Source organism: Heloderma suspectum, chromosome 6 (genome assembly GCF_057233095.1).
Source record: "Heloderma suspectum isolate Gila_16-S chromosome 6, 16-S_ref, whole genome shotgun sequence".
Taxonomy (NCBI): Eukaryota; Metazoa; Chordata; class Lepidosauria; order Squamata; family Helodermatidae; genus Heloderma; species Heloderma suspectum.
Genome location: NC_139463.1, coordinates 9966729 through 9982163, shown reverse-complemented (window position 1 = coordinate 9982163; position 15435 = coordinate 9966729). Strand labels below are relative to the sequence as shown.

Below are 15435 nucleotides of genomic sequence, written 5' to 3'. Positions count from 1 at the left end.
AAATAACCATGATTTGAATAATTACTTAGATAAGAAGCAGACAGAAGTCTGGGAACACCTTTCAGCAGGCAGAAAGCATGCTGTGCTCTGCATGCTCCTCTCTCTCTCTCTCTCTCTCTCTCCTAAAAATAGTGGTTGCCACTTTTGAAAACAGAGCCAGCAGCCTATTAGAAATGCACGTAACTCTTTGATTTCAGCAGGGATAAGAATTGTTTTTCCACAATGTTGCTTCACTTCTTTTTCCTAGCACCTCTTGCAAACCAACGCCCTTTTCTTTCTCTCTGCCCAGTCACAATAAAATAAAGACAGCTCCTCTATTTACTTTGTGTCAGGCATTAGAAGAAGAGGAAAAATATAACATCAAGTGGGAAACAACAGATGCTGTTCTACAGCCCTGGCTATTTTCATCAGGACTCAGGAGCCATGTAGCCAGCAAACACTGGCTGTCTCCGCTAAGCCACGAGACCAAGACACAAGCAAAGGGCTCTGTAATCCCTTCAACCAGAACAGTAAAAGAGGCCTTGGGCACCCTTAGCTACTCGCTACCATTTCCCAGTACTTTGGGCATGGGGGGGGGAGTGTACAGGTGAGATGCATAATAAGGGCAAAGGGCTCTACGAAGGCCTCTCCTACTGCTCCCAGTGTAGAACAGATGAGAGCCAGTGTGGTGTAGTGGCAAGGGTGTTGGACTAGGAGCTGGGAGATCCGGGTTCTAGTCCCCACTCGGCCATGGAAGCTCACTGGGTGACTTTGGGCCAGTCACAGACTCTCAGCCCAACCCACCTCACAGGGTTGTTGTTGTGAAGATAAAATGGAGAGGAGGAGGATAATGTAAGCCACCTTGGGTTCCTTGCAAGAGGAAAAAAGGCGGGGTATAAATGCAATACATAAAATAAAAAATAAACAGGAGTCCTTTCCTTGTGTCGCAGCTTAGAAAAAAATGCCTGAAGTATACATTGTGTGCAGGATCATGCTGGGTACATAAAATCGCTAGAGGCCAGATTTGGTTCCCAGACCTGTAGTGGCCCACACTACTCTACTGTGTAAAGTGATCAACCTGCAACTATATCAGGAATGCAACCTGATGCATCTGAGAGATCTAAAGCCCAGAGTACACAACGAACAATGCCGCGTTATCCCCCTCACACCTCTTCCTCAGTCCCAATCCTTCACCAGGGACCTGATCTCTTCCAGGGGCTCAGTACACAATGCTCCCAGGTTTCCAAACAAGCAGAATGGCACAAGATTCAGGAGTTGTCATGCCAGGAGCGGGAAGGGCAGTTCTCCGGAAATAACAAACCCTGTTTACGTGAACAAGGAACCCCGGGGTGTTTCAGCTGCCCACACACTTGATGAGCGTCTTAGGTTATTCAGAAGTTGCTGTCTTTTTCTTGTTCTCAGAGGGGAAGTGCCAAAAGCTACATTGGCACTTACGATTGGACGGAAGGTGAATCAACACTAGATCTGATGGCCCTAAGAAAAGTGAGTCAACTGTGGCTGAAAGATGGAAGGCCTAGAGCAGTCCTGTAAATAGCCACTCACCTATGGAGGGGAAGGATCGTTTGTAGGAGAGCAACAAAGAAAGCCTTACCAAAGTTGCAGGTGTTTGGTTCTTTCCACAAGATAGAAATGCACAACAAAGTCTGTGTCCTGACGCTCCTGGACTAGTCACTCATTTGCAAAGCTGGCCCAATTTGCACGGATCCCTTACCCTTTTTGCACAGCAAGAAGAAAAACATCTGGATCCCAGCCTAACCATTTCAAACACTTATCTGGGAAACCACGAGCCAAGGTTGCTCAACTGGCCCCCTGCCCACAAGCCCACTGGAACCCTGCGGCATGCCCCCCTCCCCGCCGCCTTGCACTGTTCGTTCGTGCGTGTTTGACACTGAAGGATTTGTTTTAAAAAATTGCTACCAGCCCCACACTTCGTTTCTATACATCGAGATCAGCATCACACTCGCTCCCTGCAACTGAACCTGTGAGTCACCTGGGCTGCAATTTCCCCCCAAAAAGCAAGGAGGAGGGAGAGTGCTTAAGCGCTAGAAAAGGCAGATCCGGTTCCTTTCGGAGTGTGTTGAGGGGGTGCCGAGGGGGGGGGGGGAGGCAGGACAAGTGGAAGGATGCCCAACGCCCGACGCAAAACCGCGCATGGGTCGCAGAAGGCGGTGATAGAAGAAACATCGAATTTAGACCCGTCGCCTCATTGCCAGCGACACCGCACCGGCCACGGCCGGCGAAGCCACAACGAACGCTCCCTTTGCCAAGGGGCCGGGCGGGGGGCGGCGGGGGGGAGACAGAAGGATGAAGGATGTTGCGGAGAAAATGTAAGGGCTTTCCAACGACGCATGTCCCCTCCCGTGTCCAAATTCCGTGGGATGCTCTTTAAAAAAAAAAAAAAGCAAGCAAGCAAGCAAGCAAAAACAAAACTGGGGGGGGGGGTTCTCGCAAAATGCAAAGGGGGCTTGCAAAATTCAGAGAGGGGCTCGCAAGATGTAAGGGGGGGCGCAAGACCGAGAGGGAAGGCTCGCAAGGTTCCGGGAGGGGCGCCTCGCGAAAGAGGGCGCGGGGCGCGGGGCAGGGCAGGGCAGGGCAGGGGAGGGGGCGCGGGATGGCGCCGCCAGGGGGGCGCGGGCGCAGGAGCGGCGGCGGCGGCAGGCTCACCTGTCCGTACACCTTCACGGGCTCCTGCGGCCGCGGCTGGGCTGCGCTCCTCCTGCCGCGCAGCGTCCCGCCCGGCGGCGGCGGCGGCCGCCCTGCTGCGCCCGCGCGACCCGCCGCCTGCAGCGCCGCGAAGCCCCGATCCTGGGGCCGGGAGGGGCCGGCGGCGCGCGAGAGCGGCGCGGCCGGCCGAGGGCTCCAGGCGAGCAGCAGCAGCAGCAGCAGCAGCGGCGGCCCGAGGCGCGCCGGGGCGCCCCGGCGGGGCTGCGGCTGGCCGGCGCAGCTCCTCCTCGCCGCCGCCATGCTCGCCGCCTCCCGCGCCGCTGGTGCCGCTGGTGCGGCGCCGGGCTGCGGCCGCGACGTGGGGCGCCGCCGCCAGGAGAGAATGCGCAAGGCTGCGCGCGCGCGCCGGGCGAGGCGGCGGCGGCGCGGAGGGGCCCGGGCCGGGCGCGCGCCGCGCCAGCCCGGCGCGCGCGATGGGCCCGGGGCAGCCGCCGCGCGCGCGGCTCGCTCGCCGGCGGGGCGGGACGAGGCGGCCGGCCGCCGCTGCCGCTCGCCGCGGGGCGGGGGCGCGTGGTGCCCGCGCGGAGCGCACGCGCCCCGCTCCCGCCCGAGCGGCTCGGCTGCCCCCGCCCCCGCCCCTCCGGAGGCGAAGGAGCGGGGCGAGCCGTCGGAGCCCAGGGGGCCGCTGGCTCGCCCCTGCCGGTTAAGTCCGGCCCGGCAATTCGGAGGCAGCCGCTTTCTTCTTGCCACAGAAATGTTGGCTTTGCAACCGGGGGGGGGGGGGTGGGGGGGGTAAAGTTTCCTCTGTGCGCGTGGCCAGGGGAGTGTGTGGTGATGGCGGCGCGCCAGGTGTTGCGATGGGGCAGGTGGGGGAATGTGGGACTGGCCCCGTGGGTCTTCAGCCGCGGTTGGAGGGCGAAGGATCCCGCCACCTCTGAAGCTCAGAAGCAGCACCGGGGCCAGGTTGGGGGGGGGGCTGCCCTGGGCGAGGTGCCCTCAGCGGGCCCCCTCCCTCGGTGGGCCCACCTTCTCACCATCACTGTCATTAGCCACTGCTGTGCTGCCCCTCCTCCTCTGCCTCGTCGTTGCTCCCACTTGCTTGCTTGCCAGGCAGAGAACCAGGGAGCGAGTAGACCCTGGCATGTGCTGCGGCTCCCTCTCACCGCCACAGTTGACTGGGTCAGAGCAAGAGGCAGGTGGGCAAGCAGGCTGCATGAAGAGGAGGAGGGACAACTCCAGGGAGCGGTTGTCAGTGGGCCCCTGCTGGGGCGTGGCCCCTCGGCAGGTGCCCAACCATGCCTACCCCCGACGCCCGCCCTGCCACTTCTGGTCAGTGCCTAGATGCAGAGACCCAGTGGGAATCCTTGAGTTCCGACGTGGAAGAAAGCAGTGGGATGCAAATTAATTTGCATAAATAAGGAGGGGAAAGTTGGAGGAATGACTTGGGAGGTGGGTATAGATCCACATTCTACGCTCAGTTTGGAGTGGGAGCTGTGTATCTGCTTTGCTGTCTTGTCAGCCAGCCCTGGTGTTAGTATGCAGTAAGGGGTGCTACTATGAAAGGCTGTGCATAGAACAACCATTAGCTGTCAAGGTGTGTGTTTTGAATGAATTCATTTATTACAATCACAGACCAACAAAATCAGTATAAAACATATAAAGCACAGTTAAAACTAGCACAGTAACAAAATACAATTTCTGAAGTTCCTTCTCTCAAGAGAATATCATCATTTTTTTCCCCTGGTTTGCATTGAAATCATAAAAAAAAACCTGACAACCCTTCCAGTGACACGAGAAGACACATCCCTGAAACAAATGGATACCAAAGTGGTGGAGCTTCTTCTTGGGGAGGCTGTTAATAGTGGGGAAATTAGGTTTTCTCTGCATTCCCTCTAGAAGTCACAATATAAGAGAATGTGTTCAACTGTTCCTCTTACTCCAGCACCACAGAAACATAACCACTCGCTAACCAGGATCTTAATAAATTGTCCATTTAATAGTGCTGGTGGCAGCACATTAAAACAGGCAAGAGTGAATGCCCTTCTATACTTTGGAATGCTTAATGTATACAGATATGAAGCTGCAGTGACCTTTAGCTGTCAAGCTGTGTGTTTTGTATTCCCAGGGCTTTTAGAGCTGCTTGACACACGCCTGGTCATCACTCGGTCACATCAAGTGTTATCTTGCACATCTGAATGAACCATTGCAGACCAGACACTGCAGACAAAAACTCAATTTTGGCACCTCTTCCATCCATCTTTTCCTCAGCCCGCTGTTCCAGCCATTCTGCCTCTCACCTTTAGTCCCTGCTGCGCAAGAACTTGGAACCCTGGATTTTCAATATGCTTTCCCCCTGTGCAGTTAGAATGTTTAGATAACATTCTGTGATGTCACAACAGCTCAGCCAATGGGCAGTCCCATAGGCAAAAGAAAGACAACCATTACTGTCTTTTGTCACCACAAGACACTCTGTAGGTTTTCCCTAACTGTTCTAATGCAGACTCTGGATTTGTGGGAACTACTTTGTTTTTTACTAGAACCCTGACATCCACCAATCAGAGCCAGGTGCAAAATAATGCGGGGGGGGGGAGAGAAGACACACAACAGCATCAAGTACCAACTACACCCAAGAGCCACACTCTGTATTTATAAACACAAGCCTACATCTGAGTTACCATAGTTCAGGGGATCTAATACATAAGTCTCACAGTGGCCAATACAGAGTTGTACAAGACCTGGCCAAAGGTAACCAAGTAATGTTCCCATTTTACAGGTGGGGAACGCTCAGGCTACGAGAAAAGTGATTAACACGAGGCCAGCCATGTACTTTTGCTGTTGCTTAGTTCCAATTGTTAAATGAATGGGAGTCAGAACTGCTTACAGATCTACTACAAAAGCATCCAGAGATATACCAGTAGATTTCCATCTATCTTCTGCCTGCCTTTGTTCTAATGGGTGGGTCGGTTGATTCTACAAGAACTGCATCTAGCATTCCCAGGATCCCTTGGGTGTCCCAACTCTGTCAAAGGCCATGGCAGTCTGCCTCAAGTCCTTAAAAGAAGGACAGAGGAAAGGCCCACTGGATCTAATGAGAATCATTCCTGACGTCTGTAGAGGAGCCAGGTCAAGCCCTCCATACAAATGTGACGCAGGATGATGTATGATCACATACGACCAATTTTGCGCTGGCAACAAGAAGATGGATTTGCTGCCCTTTGAGGTCTTTCCTGTATCCTGGCTTTGTGTGATAAATAGATAGAATGAAGCACTCTGCTTCTCCTAAAGTTAGAGCCAAGGAGAGTGTGACCGCCTCCCCTGCGCTCCCCCCCCCCCATGCAAGTCATGGAGATTCATTACATAATATTAATGCTGTTTTAAATTCTCCGGTCCCTGTTTCTACTGTTCTCACTTAGCATTTCAGCAACACTCCCAGACTCAATCTTAATTCTGAGAGTAATGCCATAGAAAGGGGAAGCATTTTTGCTGAGCCCGCAGAGAAACAGTGCTCTCTCACACTCTCCCAGTACTACCGCAGCATATGTGCTGCTAGGGCCAAGGAAGGGAAGAGGGCTTAATGCTATGTCATACCTACTTGCAAGAGGGCTGTCCAAAGCTGTCTGCATGTGCACAGAAAGGTGGGAGTAGGGATGTCGGAGAAATCCGCAACGGATTCAAATAAGTTTGGGTTTCTATGAATCTGACTTGCAGATTCCATAGCAGACCGGCTTCTTCTGAGCGACATGGATTCTGCAGACTTGCAGATCAGTTTTTTTTGGGGGGGGGGATTTGCGCTAATTTGCATTAGCACTAATGCACATTAATGTGCAATTGTACATTAGCACTGATGCAAATTAGTGGAAGTATAATAAAATTCTGGTAAGAAACATGTGATTCCATCAATGAGGGGATGACAGAATGAAAGATGCCTGACAATCTATGAAACACAGAAGGAACAGATTTAACAAAATCTGTACATCTCTAGTTAGGGGATAAGTGGAAGGAAGGGGGAAGAAGCGTCTTCAAGTCTGGCCAGTAAAAGAGTGGCCAGTTTTGGAGACCACTGGTAGGAGGCAGCCTCAGGCATCTCCATGGGCATGCTGTTGCTTCAGTGGGACTGATGCAGCTTTAAATAGATCCACCCAGCTCGCTTCTCCCTGCACAACCTGTAAACGTGTAAATAGACAACTATTAGTACAGGCCTCCAGTAATCTCACAAGGAAACTAACCTTGTAGAAAGGCTATGCGGTCGAAAGTGTCTGCTACCAAGGGAAGTGGCGAGTGCAAAATCATGTACGATGCAGAGTTTTTACTGGATGGAAACTGGTCTCCTGCATGCTGAAGCCTATGACCCAGTTCACATTTTGCAAACAACCCATGGTTAACAAACTGTGGGTGGCTGATCATGAAGCGAGAGCCAGCAAGCATGCTAGCTCCAACCCAGTTGCTCCCACCAAGTTAAACAACCCAAGAGCGCTCCATCCCTGGGTTGTCTATCGTGATGTCTGAACCCGGAATTGGAGGTTGCTGGGGAGGAACAACCAGACTTCTAACCCAATAATAAACCATGAGTTACAAGCCTGGGTTGTTCTTCCCCCAACAACTTCCAATTTCGGGCACAGAAGTCACAGTAAACAACCCAGGAATGGAGCATCCCTAGATTGTTTAACTCAGCAAGGGTGGGCCACAGCCAGCCCACTTGCTCACTCCCACTTATTCATGGCTACCTAGGGTTTGCTTAAACCAGGGATGTACAATGTGGGGCCCATGGGCACCAATATGTCCCTGGGCGCCTTTCTTGGCATTTCCCAAGGTGCCCACTTTGTATTTATTTTTTTAAGATTGCCACATTCTCTTAACAGCTGTGGGTTCAAAGGATTTGTTTAGTGTGCTGGGGTTCAGGCTCCACCTCTGCCTTGTACTCAGTCTTTGGGGCACGATACTTGTCCTTTGTGACTAGCGTGGCAGCCTTTTTGTGGTCGTGCCCAGGACAGTTCCCCAAATTGCCAAATGTGCCCACGGGTCCAAAAAGGTTGCCTACCGCTGGTTTAAACCTTGGGTAGCTGTGATGTGCGAACCAGGCCAACGTATCCAGCGATGCTCTTAAAGCCAAACCAGCTCCACCTGGGGACTGAGGTTAATTACTGTTTCTGTTGTGGCACCCCAGCTGGGGAATGAGCTTCCCAGAGAGGCTCGCCTGGTACCTACATTGTGCTCTTTTCTGTGCCAGGTGAAGACTTTCTTATTTTCCCAGGCATTTTAGTCTTTCAGTTTCTGTTGTTTTAAATCTGTAACTGCATTTTAAATCTTTGCACTGCTGCTAAGTTTTACTTTGGTCTTTATTTTTATTTTATACTGTAGTTTTAAACAGTTAACCTTTTATATTGTATTTTATAGTTTTAATTGTTTTGAACTGCCCAGAGAGCTTCAGCTATTGGGTGGTATAGAAATGTAACAAATAATTTACAGGCATTTCACCATGAGCGTACCCAGTGGTTTTCTTTACATCTCCAAATCCAATTAGTCTCTTCTTTTTTACTGATTGAGGGAATCGTAATTAGGTACATTTTGCCAGTCCTGGGAAAAATCACTGGGAAACATTTCTCCAGCGTATTAGGGGTCAGGATGTTAAGGAGGGTATGAAATTGTTTCTGCTTATGAGATTTTTATGGTACAAGCATCAACTGGACAGCAGCAGCGGGGGGCGGGGAATCCTGATCATAGCAAGAATTTTCTCATTTGGATAATTTCCCATGTATGTCCAGTTTCGTTCTGAAATTGTTGTTCTCTGCAGAGTGGAGTGAGAGCTTAATGGAAAGTGTCTAAAGATGTTTAAGCTCCAGAATGCACAGAATGAAGTGGTGGGATTCTGAACAGAACCACTTCAGAATGCATGTCAAGGGGGGAGGGGTGTAATATTTTTCAGTGATCCCTTAAAAAGATCCTTTCATGTACTAAACTAACACATCAGAGGTAAAGGTTTAGTGTAGCCCTCTCCCTGATGTTCTAGCTTGTTACATGCAGGGAACTTTTCAGGAAACATTCAAACATATGACCTTCTCACCCCACCTACATTCTGAGTGGTACAGTCCAGAATTCTACATCTTCCTCTGAGCTATGGATGTTCCCCACATGTAGCCAGTGTAGTGGCTAGAGTTTTGGACTTGAGTCTGGAAAACCCAGGTTCAGAGCTCCCTTCATAAAGCTCATTGGGTGACCTTGGGTGAGGCACCATAGCTCTATTCAGATATCATGCCAAACCATGGTTAAGGAAGCTTAGGGATGCTTTGGTGTGATGCTGGAATTAACAAACTGCAGTTTGCAACTGACCAGCAAATCAGAAGTAGAAACTATGGTTTGAAGTAGGTTTGCAAACCATGGTTTGTGCTAACTCTGGTTTGGCATGATGTCCGAAGCCATAGTTAAGACTGTTGCTCTGCCTACAATGAACACTGCAGCTATAGATTGGAGTGTTGAGCAGATGGAAAACTTAAGTAGGCAAGCAGTTCTAAATCATAGCATGTATGTTTGGAAGCGGAAACCATGGTTTTGGTTCTAACCTACAGTTAATGCAAACCACGGTTTGTCATGATGTTCTGAACCAAGCCAATCTCTCAGCACAGCCTACAGGATTCTTGTGAGGTTTAAATGAACCTTGTGTGTACTGTGGTGATCTTATATGAAGAGTGAGAGATTAATCTTAGATGGTTTGATGTAGAATGTATTAGAAGACCTGGCTTTCTCATCAGCATTTTCAACAAATATTTTTATCACACCTTTTGCAAGTGCTCAAAGCAACTCACACCCGTTATCTCAGTAATCCTTAAGATAAATTTGTGTGGAGGCTTGTGTTATAACCATTATATTACTTTTGGCAAATTATACCAAAAAAAACCACCATTTTTATTTCACCGTGACTTTGGTTTGATTTGCATTTATTTGCTCCCTACGGTGAGTTGATTTTTAGTTGGAGCTACTTTGAGCTCTCTTGCGATTTGTGTTCATTGCATTTTGTTCTTTAGATTTAACTGTTGTGTTTTTAAAGAGCATAAGTTGCCTTGGGGGCCCACGTGGGCCAAAAGAAGCAAAAATCGAATGATTAATTTAATTACTTGAGGAGAGGTTGAGGCTTAAAAACAATGGATTCCATGAGGCCACCCAGTGGGTTTATGGCTTAGCTGAGTTTCAGGTCATAGTTAATGCCAAAAATAAGAATCTTGTGGCATATTAAAGACCAGGAGATTTATTGTGGCGGCTTTATTGGAGACTAGAAGCCCCTTCCTCAGATGCATGAAGTGTTATTCTCAGTTGGCAGACGGTCTGCTTCTCCAGTCTCCAGAAGGGTGGAGGGCTCGCAGACGTCAGCACCTCAGCTGGAACTGGTACTGGAACTGAACCCAGAGCTTCCATAGAAAGCCTTTGGGAGTTGTTCCACCCACTCCAGTCAGACTAAGCCAGAGAGACTGCTTCCCCCTTTTCCTAGCTCATAGGATCCAGCCATGCACTGGTACTCGCTTTCCCCTTCTCCTGAGTGGTACAGCGAGTGGGCATTTGGGTGTGGGGTGGCCGTTTGTCCTCTTTTACAGAAGACAGTCATCTGTTTTGAAAGTGTCCTCCATTTGAAGGGCTATCCAGCCCAAGTCCAGTTTAAAGAAAAAGAACCATCAGAAGGCAGAGCAAAAGGGCCTTGGAGTTGCCCATCAGCTGTCCCTTGCCGACAGACTGCACCCAGGTCACCTGGACACAGTCTTCCACACTCTGGTGAGATGTACTGTGTTTCTATTTAAATTATAATAATTTAAGTAAATTACTATTTAAATTATAATAATTATTTCTAAATTTGCAGCAATACGTATACATTAATATATGCAAATACTATGCGAATGGGTGTCCTCTTTTTCAGTGTCCTGTTTTACGGCTATTTTCAAGTGGCCACCTGATTTTGGTGGCCTCTCTGAATCTCTTACTATGACTGCTTTCATCTCTGTTCCAGGGGCCCCAAGGCTGAGAGGGGAGGGATGTGGAACCAGGGTGGGGCCTAGGCAGACGGCGTGAGCTCTTCTGCCACTGTAGATGGAAAGTAACATCTGAGAAGTTAACTGTCCTGAAGCCCAATTCCTTAAGTGTGATTAAGCGAGATCTCAAGGCTCCGATTCATCGCCTTCGGAAGTAACTACTTCACAGCTTCCTTATAGAGATCCTGTGCATTAAAATAGGGTCTGGTTTCCCTCTCTTTCCCACAACAAACCCAGTTGTGTCTCCTCAGAAGTAACTCCCATTGTGCCAAATGCAGCTTGCCTTTGAATGCCCACATCAGAATCTACAGAGATCCCACTCAATTGAAATGGCACATTTTAAAGCCCAGTTCCTTATGTGCGATTAAGCGCGATCTTGAGGCTCCGATGAACGGCCTTAGGAAGACAGTACCTCACAGCTTCATTACAGATATCCTGGGGGTTACAATGGGGGCTGGTTTCTGTCTTTGTGTTTACTGCTCTCTTTACCACAACAAACTCATTAGTGTCTCCTCAGAAGTAACTCCTATTGCGGTCAATGAGATCCTGCAGGTTAAAATGTGGGCTGGTTTCCGTCTTTGTGTTCTCCCCCCACCCCCCACTCTTTCCCAGCACAAGCATATGATGTGTGTCTACTCGGAAGTAACTCCCATTGTGTTCAATGAGGCTTGCTCCTGAAATGCAGGTGCATCTGGACTTTCAGGGGAAAGGAGAAAGGGGGGAGGGGGAAGCCTTTCTTATTGGTTGAGCAGCCCCTGCCAGTCAGATGACATTCACTCCCACCCCCACCCCCACGCAGAATTATGTTCTGTGAAGCGACTTTTACTGGTCCGGAGAATCTGCTTGTGGAGCCCTGCTCACAGCAAAGACGATTCCTTTAAAAAAATAATAATCCGGTACTCCTCCATTAGCTTCTCCTTCTGTTATTGTGGAAACCCGGCCCTGGAGGAGGCCTTGTGTGACTGCCTGTGCAATGGATCCCCACAGAAGAGGGAAGCCCTGCAAGGGAAGGTGGATGCCATGCAGGACGCCCTGCAGAATGTCCCACTGAGGGAGGCAGGTGACCTGCAGGAGAAGGCAGGTGCCCTGTGGGATGTCCCACTGGAGGAGGTGTATGGCCTACAGGAGAAGGTGGACATCCTGTGCAAGGCCATGGAGAGGGGGCATGCCCTGCTGCGGGAGAAGGTAGATGCTCTGCAGGAGGGGTTGGATGCCCTCCAGGATGTCAGTGAGGATGTCAGTGAGGATCTCAGTGGAGGCTGCTGGCTCCGACATCAGTGGGACAGTGAATCGGCTTTGGGTTTCAGTCAGAACCAGTCAGAACTCTAAAGCACCTTGGATAGCTCCTTTAGAGCTTGGGATGGTTCTGACTGAAACCCGGAGCAGATTCACCACCCCACACTGACATTGGAGCCACCAGCTTCCGGCGGGGGGGTGTTGTCATTGGCGGGCCTTACTCCTCCCTCTCCTTGGACACCTCAGGGCTCCTCAAGTTTGAGGTTAGCTTGACACAGATTGAAACACACCCACAATAGGTGATGGGGATTGTAAGAACTTCAGATTATGGCCTTTAATTGCTCCACTGGTTGCCAGCAGTGGGTGATGCTGTCTGCAAATGGAAAAGGAGTGGGTTATGAGCACCGTTTTTAATTCTGCCTCTAGTGCTTGAACAGTCTAAAAGGCCAATTTTAATTTTTGGCGAAGGAAATAATACGTTTTGCTCAGCTCCTCTGTCCTATAGCGTAAGGGTAAGGAGAGGGGAATGCAACAGCTTATTTTAAGGTACATCTGGATCTCATCAGTTAGAAACAGTGTGAACTCAGAGGACTTAGGTAAGGAAACTTTTCTTAAAAAAAAAAGAGAAAAGAGTCCCTGATACATTACTTCCTTTAAAAAGAGCTTGAGGAAGGTTTAGTTAAATGCATTCCCATAACAGAGAACTACGTTAAAATGCAGTCCGTGTTCCTGAATCCTGGGCTGCATTTGGATCTACCGATGTTTAAGGATGTATTTTGTTAAAGCAATTTAAAAAATAAAAACGTCTCTTGCACAGAATAGCCAAGACTACCCATCTTTTCCGCTGGGTGCAAGGCCTAATCAGAGCCAGCATTTTGCCTAAACCACCCTTCCCCGCGCTGGTGCTCTCCAGATGTTTGGGACGACAACTCCCATTGTGCCTGTCTGACCACTGACCATGCATGCTGGGGCTGATGGGAGTTGTATTCCAAAACATCTCGTTGGGAGAGGCTGGTCTGGACAAAATCAGGGATCGATATGGATGGCACAGCAACCATATTAAGATTTGCCACTGAACTTTGCCTAGCTAAACAAACGTTCAGTGAATTTGTCGGTTCCTTCCTGCTTTGGCAAAAACTTCTGATGAAATTTGAGGGAAAGCTGAGGGGTGGGAAGCAGAATAGCAATAACACTGCCAAAATATTTCAGAAGCAAATACAGACTAAGAGGTTTTGGTGCATGAGGCAGAAAATACAAATGCTCCGCCAGCCCCGACAAGGTGGTGGCAAAATATAATAAACTAAATAATGGACTTTTAATGGGCAAAATCTGCCTCCTTCCCCATCCTAATGCAGAGGCTAATCTATGGTGTTCTGGAAGTCCAGACAAAGCTAGCGAGGGTGTGGTGTAGCTGGTGCTCAAAGAGGCACAGCACTGGCATTTTGGATTAATGGGGACAGCATCATCTGTCCCCCCCTCCCCCAAATTCCCTCTGAGCTTAGCTGCAATTTCCACAGTCACTGGGGAAAATGTATTTTCCCAGCAACAATATATTGTTCCCTGTTGTAATGCAAACTAGTCTGGGGAGTGACTTGGTCTTGAAAGGGCATTAAGTCCCATGAGCGTCACAAAAGATCTGCTCTTGGTGGAGATGAAAACTGCTAGAACTGGTTTTGATATGAATCAACACAGCTGCTTGCTATTTTTGGACACTCCCTGGGGGTGTAGCTCTGGGGACTGTCATGAAGAGCATCTGCATTTGCAAATGTACCACTACATCACTGGTTAGTGCCAGTCTCCCCACCACCCCAGTAATGCGGATACCGCCACGCCTCAGACGCAGTAGGGGAGTTTCTGTTCAGGTGGGGGAGGGAGCTGTCACCTGGACACAGCCCATTTACACAACAAACATTAACAACTGGGTTCATTATGGCTTCCAAAACATGGTTTAAAAGCCCTTAAAAGTCAATTTTAAGAAACAGGGAAGGCGGAAGAGATCTTTGAGAGAGACCCTACCTGTTCCACTTAATTAAACACTTTGCCTGAGTCATGAATAGCACACAGAAAAGCCCTTTGGGGAAAGAATATGCAAAAAAATTACTGATGGGTATCTATTGTCAATGACCAAGCTTAGGAGAACCTTGTTACATTACAGCACACTCATATGCATGTTTACTCAGAAGTAAGTTGCACTATGTTCAATGGGACTTTTCAGTTAAATGTCCCTATGATTACAGCCTTATTGTGCAATCCTATGCATGACCACACGGAAGTACATCCCACTATGTTCAGTGGGGCTTCCTCCCAGGTAAGTGTGTACAGTTGCAACCTTAGGATATCAAGGCAGGATGGGTCATGAAACAATTATCTGCAATTTACACAGCATGCTAAGCGGTTTGCAGCCTTGAGCCTACTGGCCTCACGTGACTCAGTGAGATAAGTCTCCGTTATTTCCACAAAGGCTGACACAACTTGTCAGGGACATTTATGTGTGAGTAGTTGAGCCCAAATGATAGATGGGGCTATGCATTCCTTTGAAAACAATGTAGTACAGATCGGGGCAGTTTCCACACTCAGTTGCATGTTCTAATTGATTTCCAGAGGGTAGCTGTGTTAGTGAACTAAAAATAGCCATTGTGGAGCAACAAAACTTCAAAGGGAGATTAGAGAGAGAGATTGCTGAGTTAGAACTCATCAACGGATTTAATTCTATCACCAGAGGCTTGAATCAGGATAAAGGATTTTTATCACATTACATGTGTTCATTGACTTACCTAGAGCCAGGGTGTTTGTATTAGAAGGAACAACTGCACTGTGAATCACCACAGTTGGGATTGTCACTTTCTGCATTTAATTTCCTTCTCACTGTTTACAGTTCTCTCCCCCCTCCCCATGTGTACTGTATCATAAACCTGGAACTCTCTGTAATACTCCATGTATCTGATGAAGTGGGCTATCGTTCACAGAAGCTTATGCCAGAATGTGTGTTAGTCCTTAAGGGGCCACACAACTCTTGGTTGTTCTGATTGATGTCTGTGCTTCCTAACGCAGAAGAACTGCCTGTTGATGTGTGCACCAATCTCCTTTGCTGGGTGAGACAGAGCTTTTCTATATGAGGCATTTATTGTGTGCCCATCATTCCTTACAGTTGTTTACAGTTTCTTTAGATGACTTAGATGACTTCATGACCCTCCAGTTTTGCTTCTGTTTTTTAAGAGCACTTTTCTAGGAGTTTCTAGAGCTGGGAAAATGGAGCATTATTTCAGAAAGTGAAAGAAAATATATTTTCCTAATTACATTGTTCTGCTACCGCACAGCTCCACCTAGGGGTTATGTAGCAGAAAAGCAGGAACGGAAAGGCTCTTTTTGTAGAGCATGGATCTCAATTCTGCAACAAAACTAAAAGTAGATGCAACAGATTAACAGCCTCGTACAGAAAAGCACACACACACACAGCCAGATTTTATTATTTATTATATTCAGCAGTATAAAAATCCCACAAATAACTCCCACAAAACCCCAC

General features: G+C 48.7%; 1 protein-coding gene across 1 annotated transcript in view; it reads right to left on the bottom strand.

The window, feature by feature from the left end:
* The window catches only part of SORL1 (sortilin related receptor 1), a 126047-nt gene extending 123020 nt beyond the window's left edge, over window positions 1-3027 (bottom strand). The window contains 1 exon segment of the mRNA XM_084803601.1: window positions 2665-3027. Coding sequence (XP_084659727.1) covers window positions 2665-2964 — 300 coding nt within the window. The 5' untranslated portion in view covers window positions 2965-3027.
* Between the last annotated feature and the right edge of the window lie 12408 nt (window positions 3028-15435).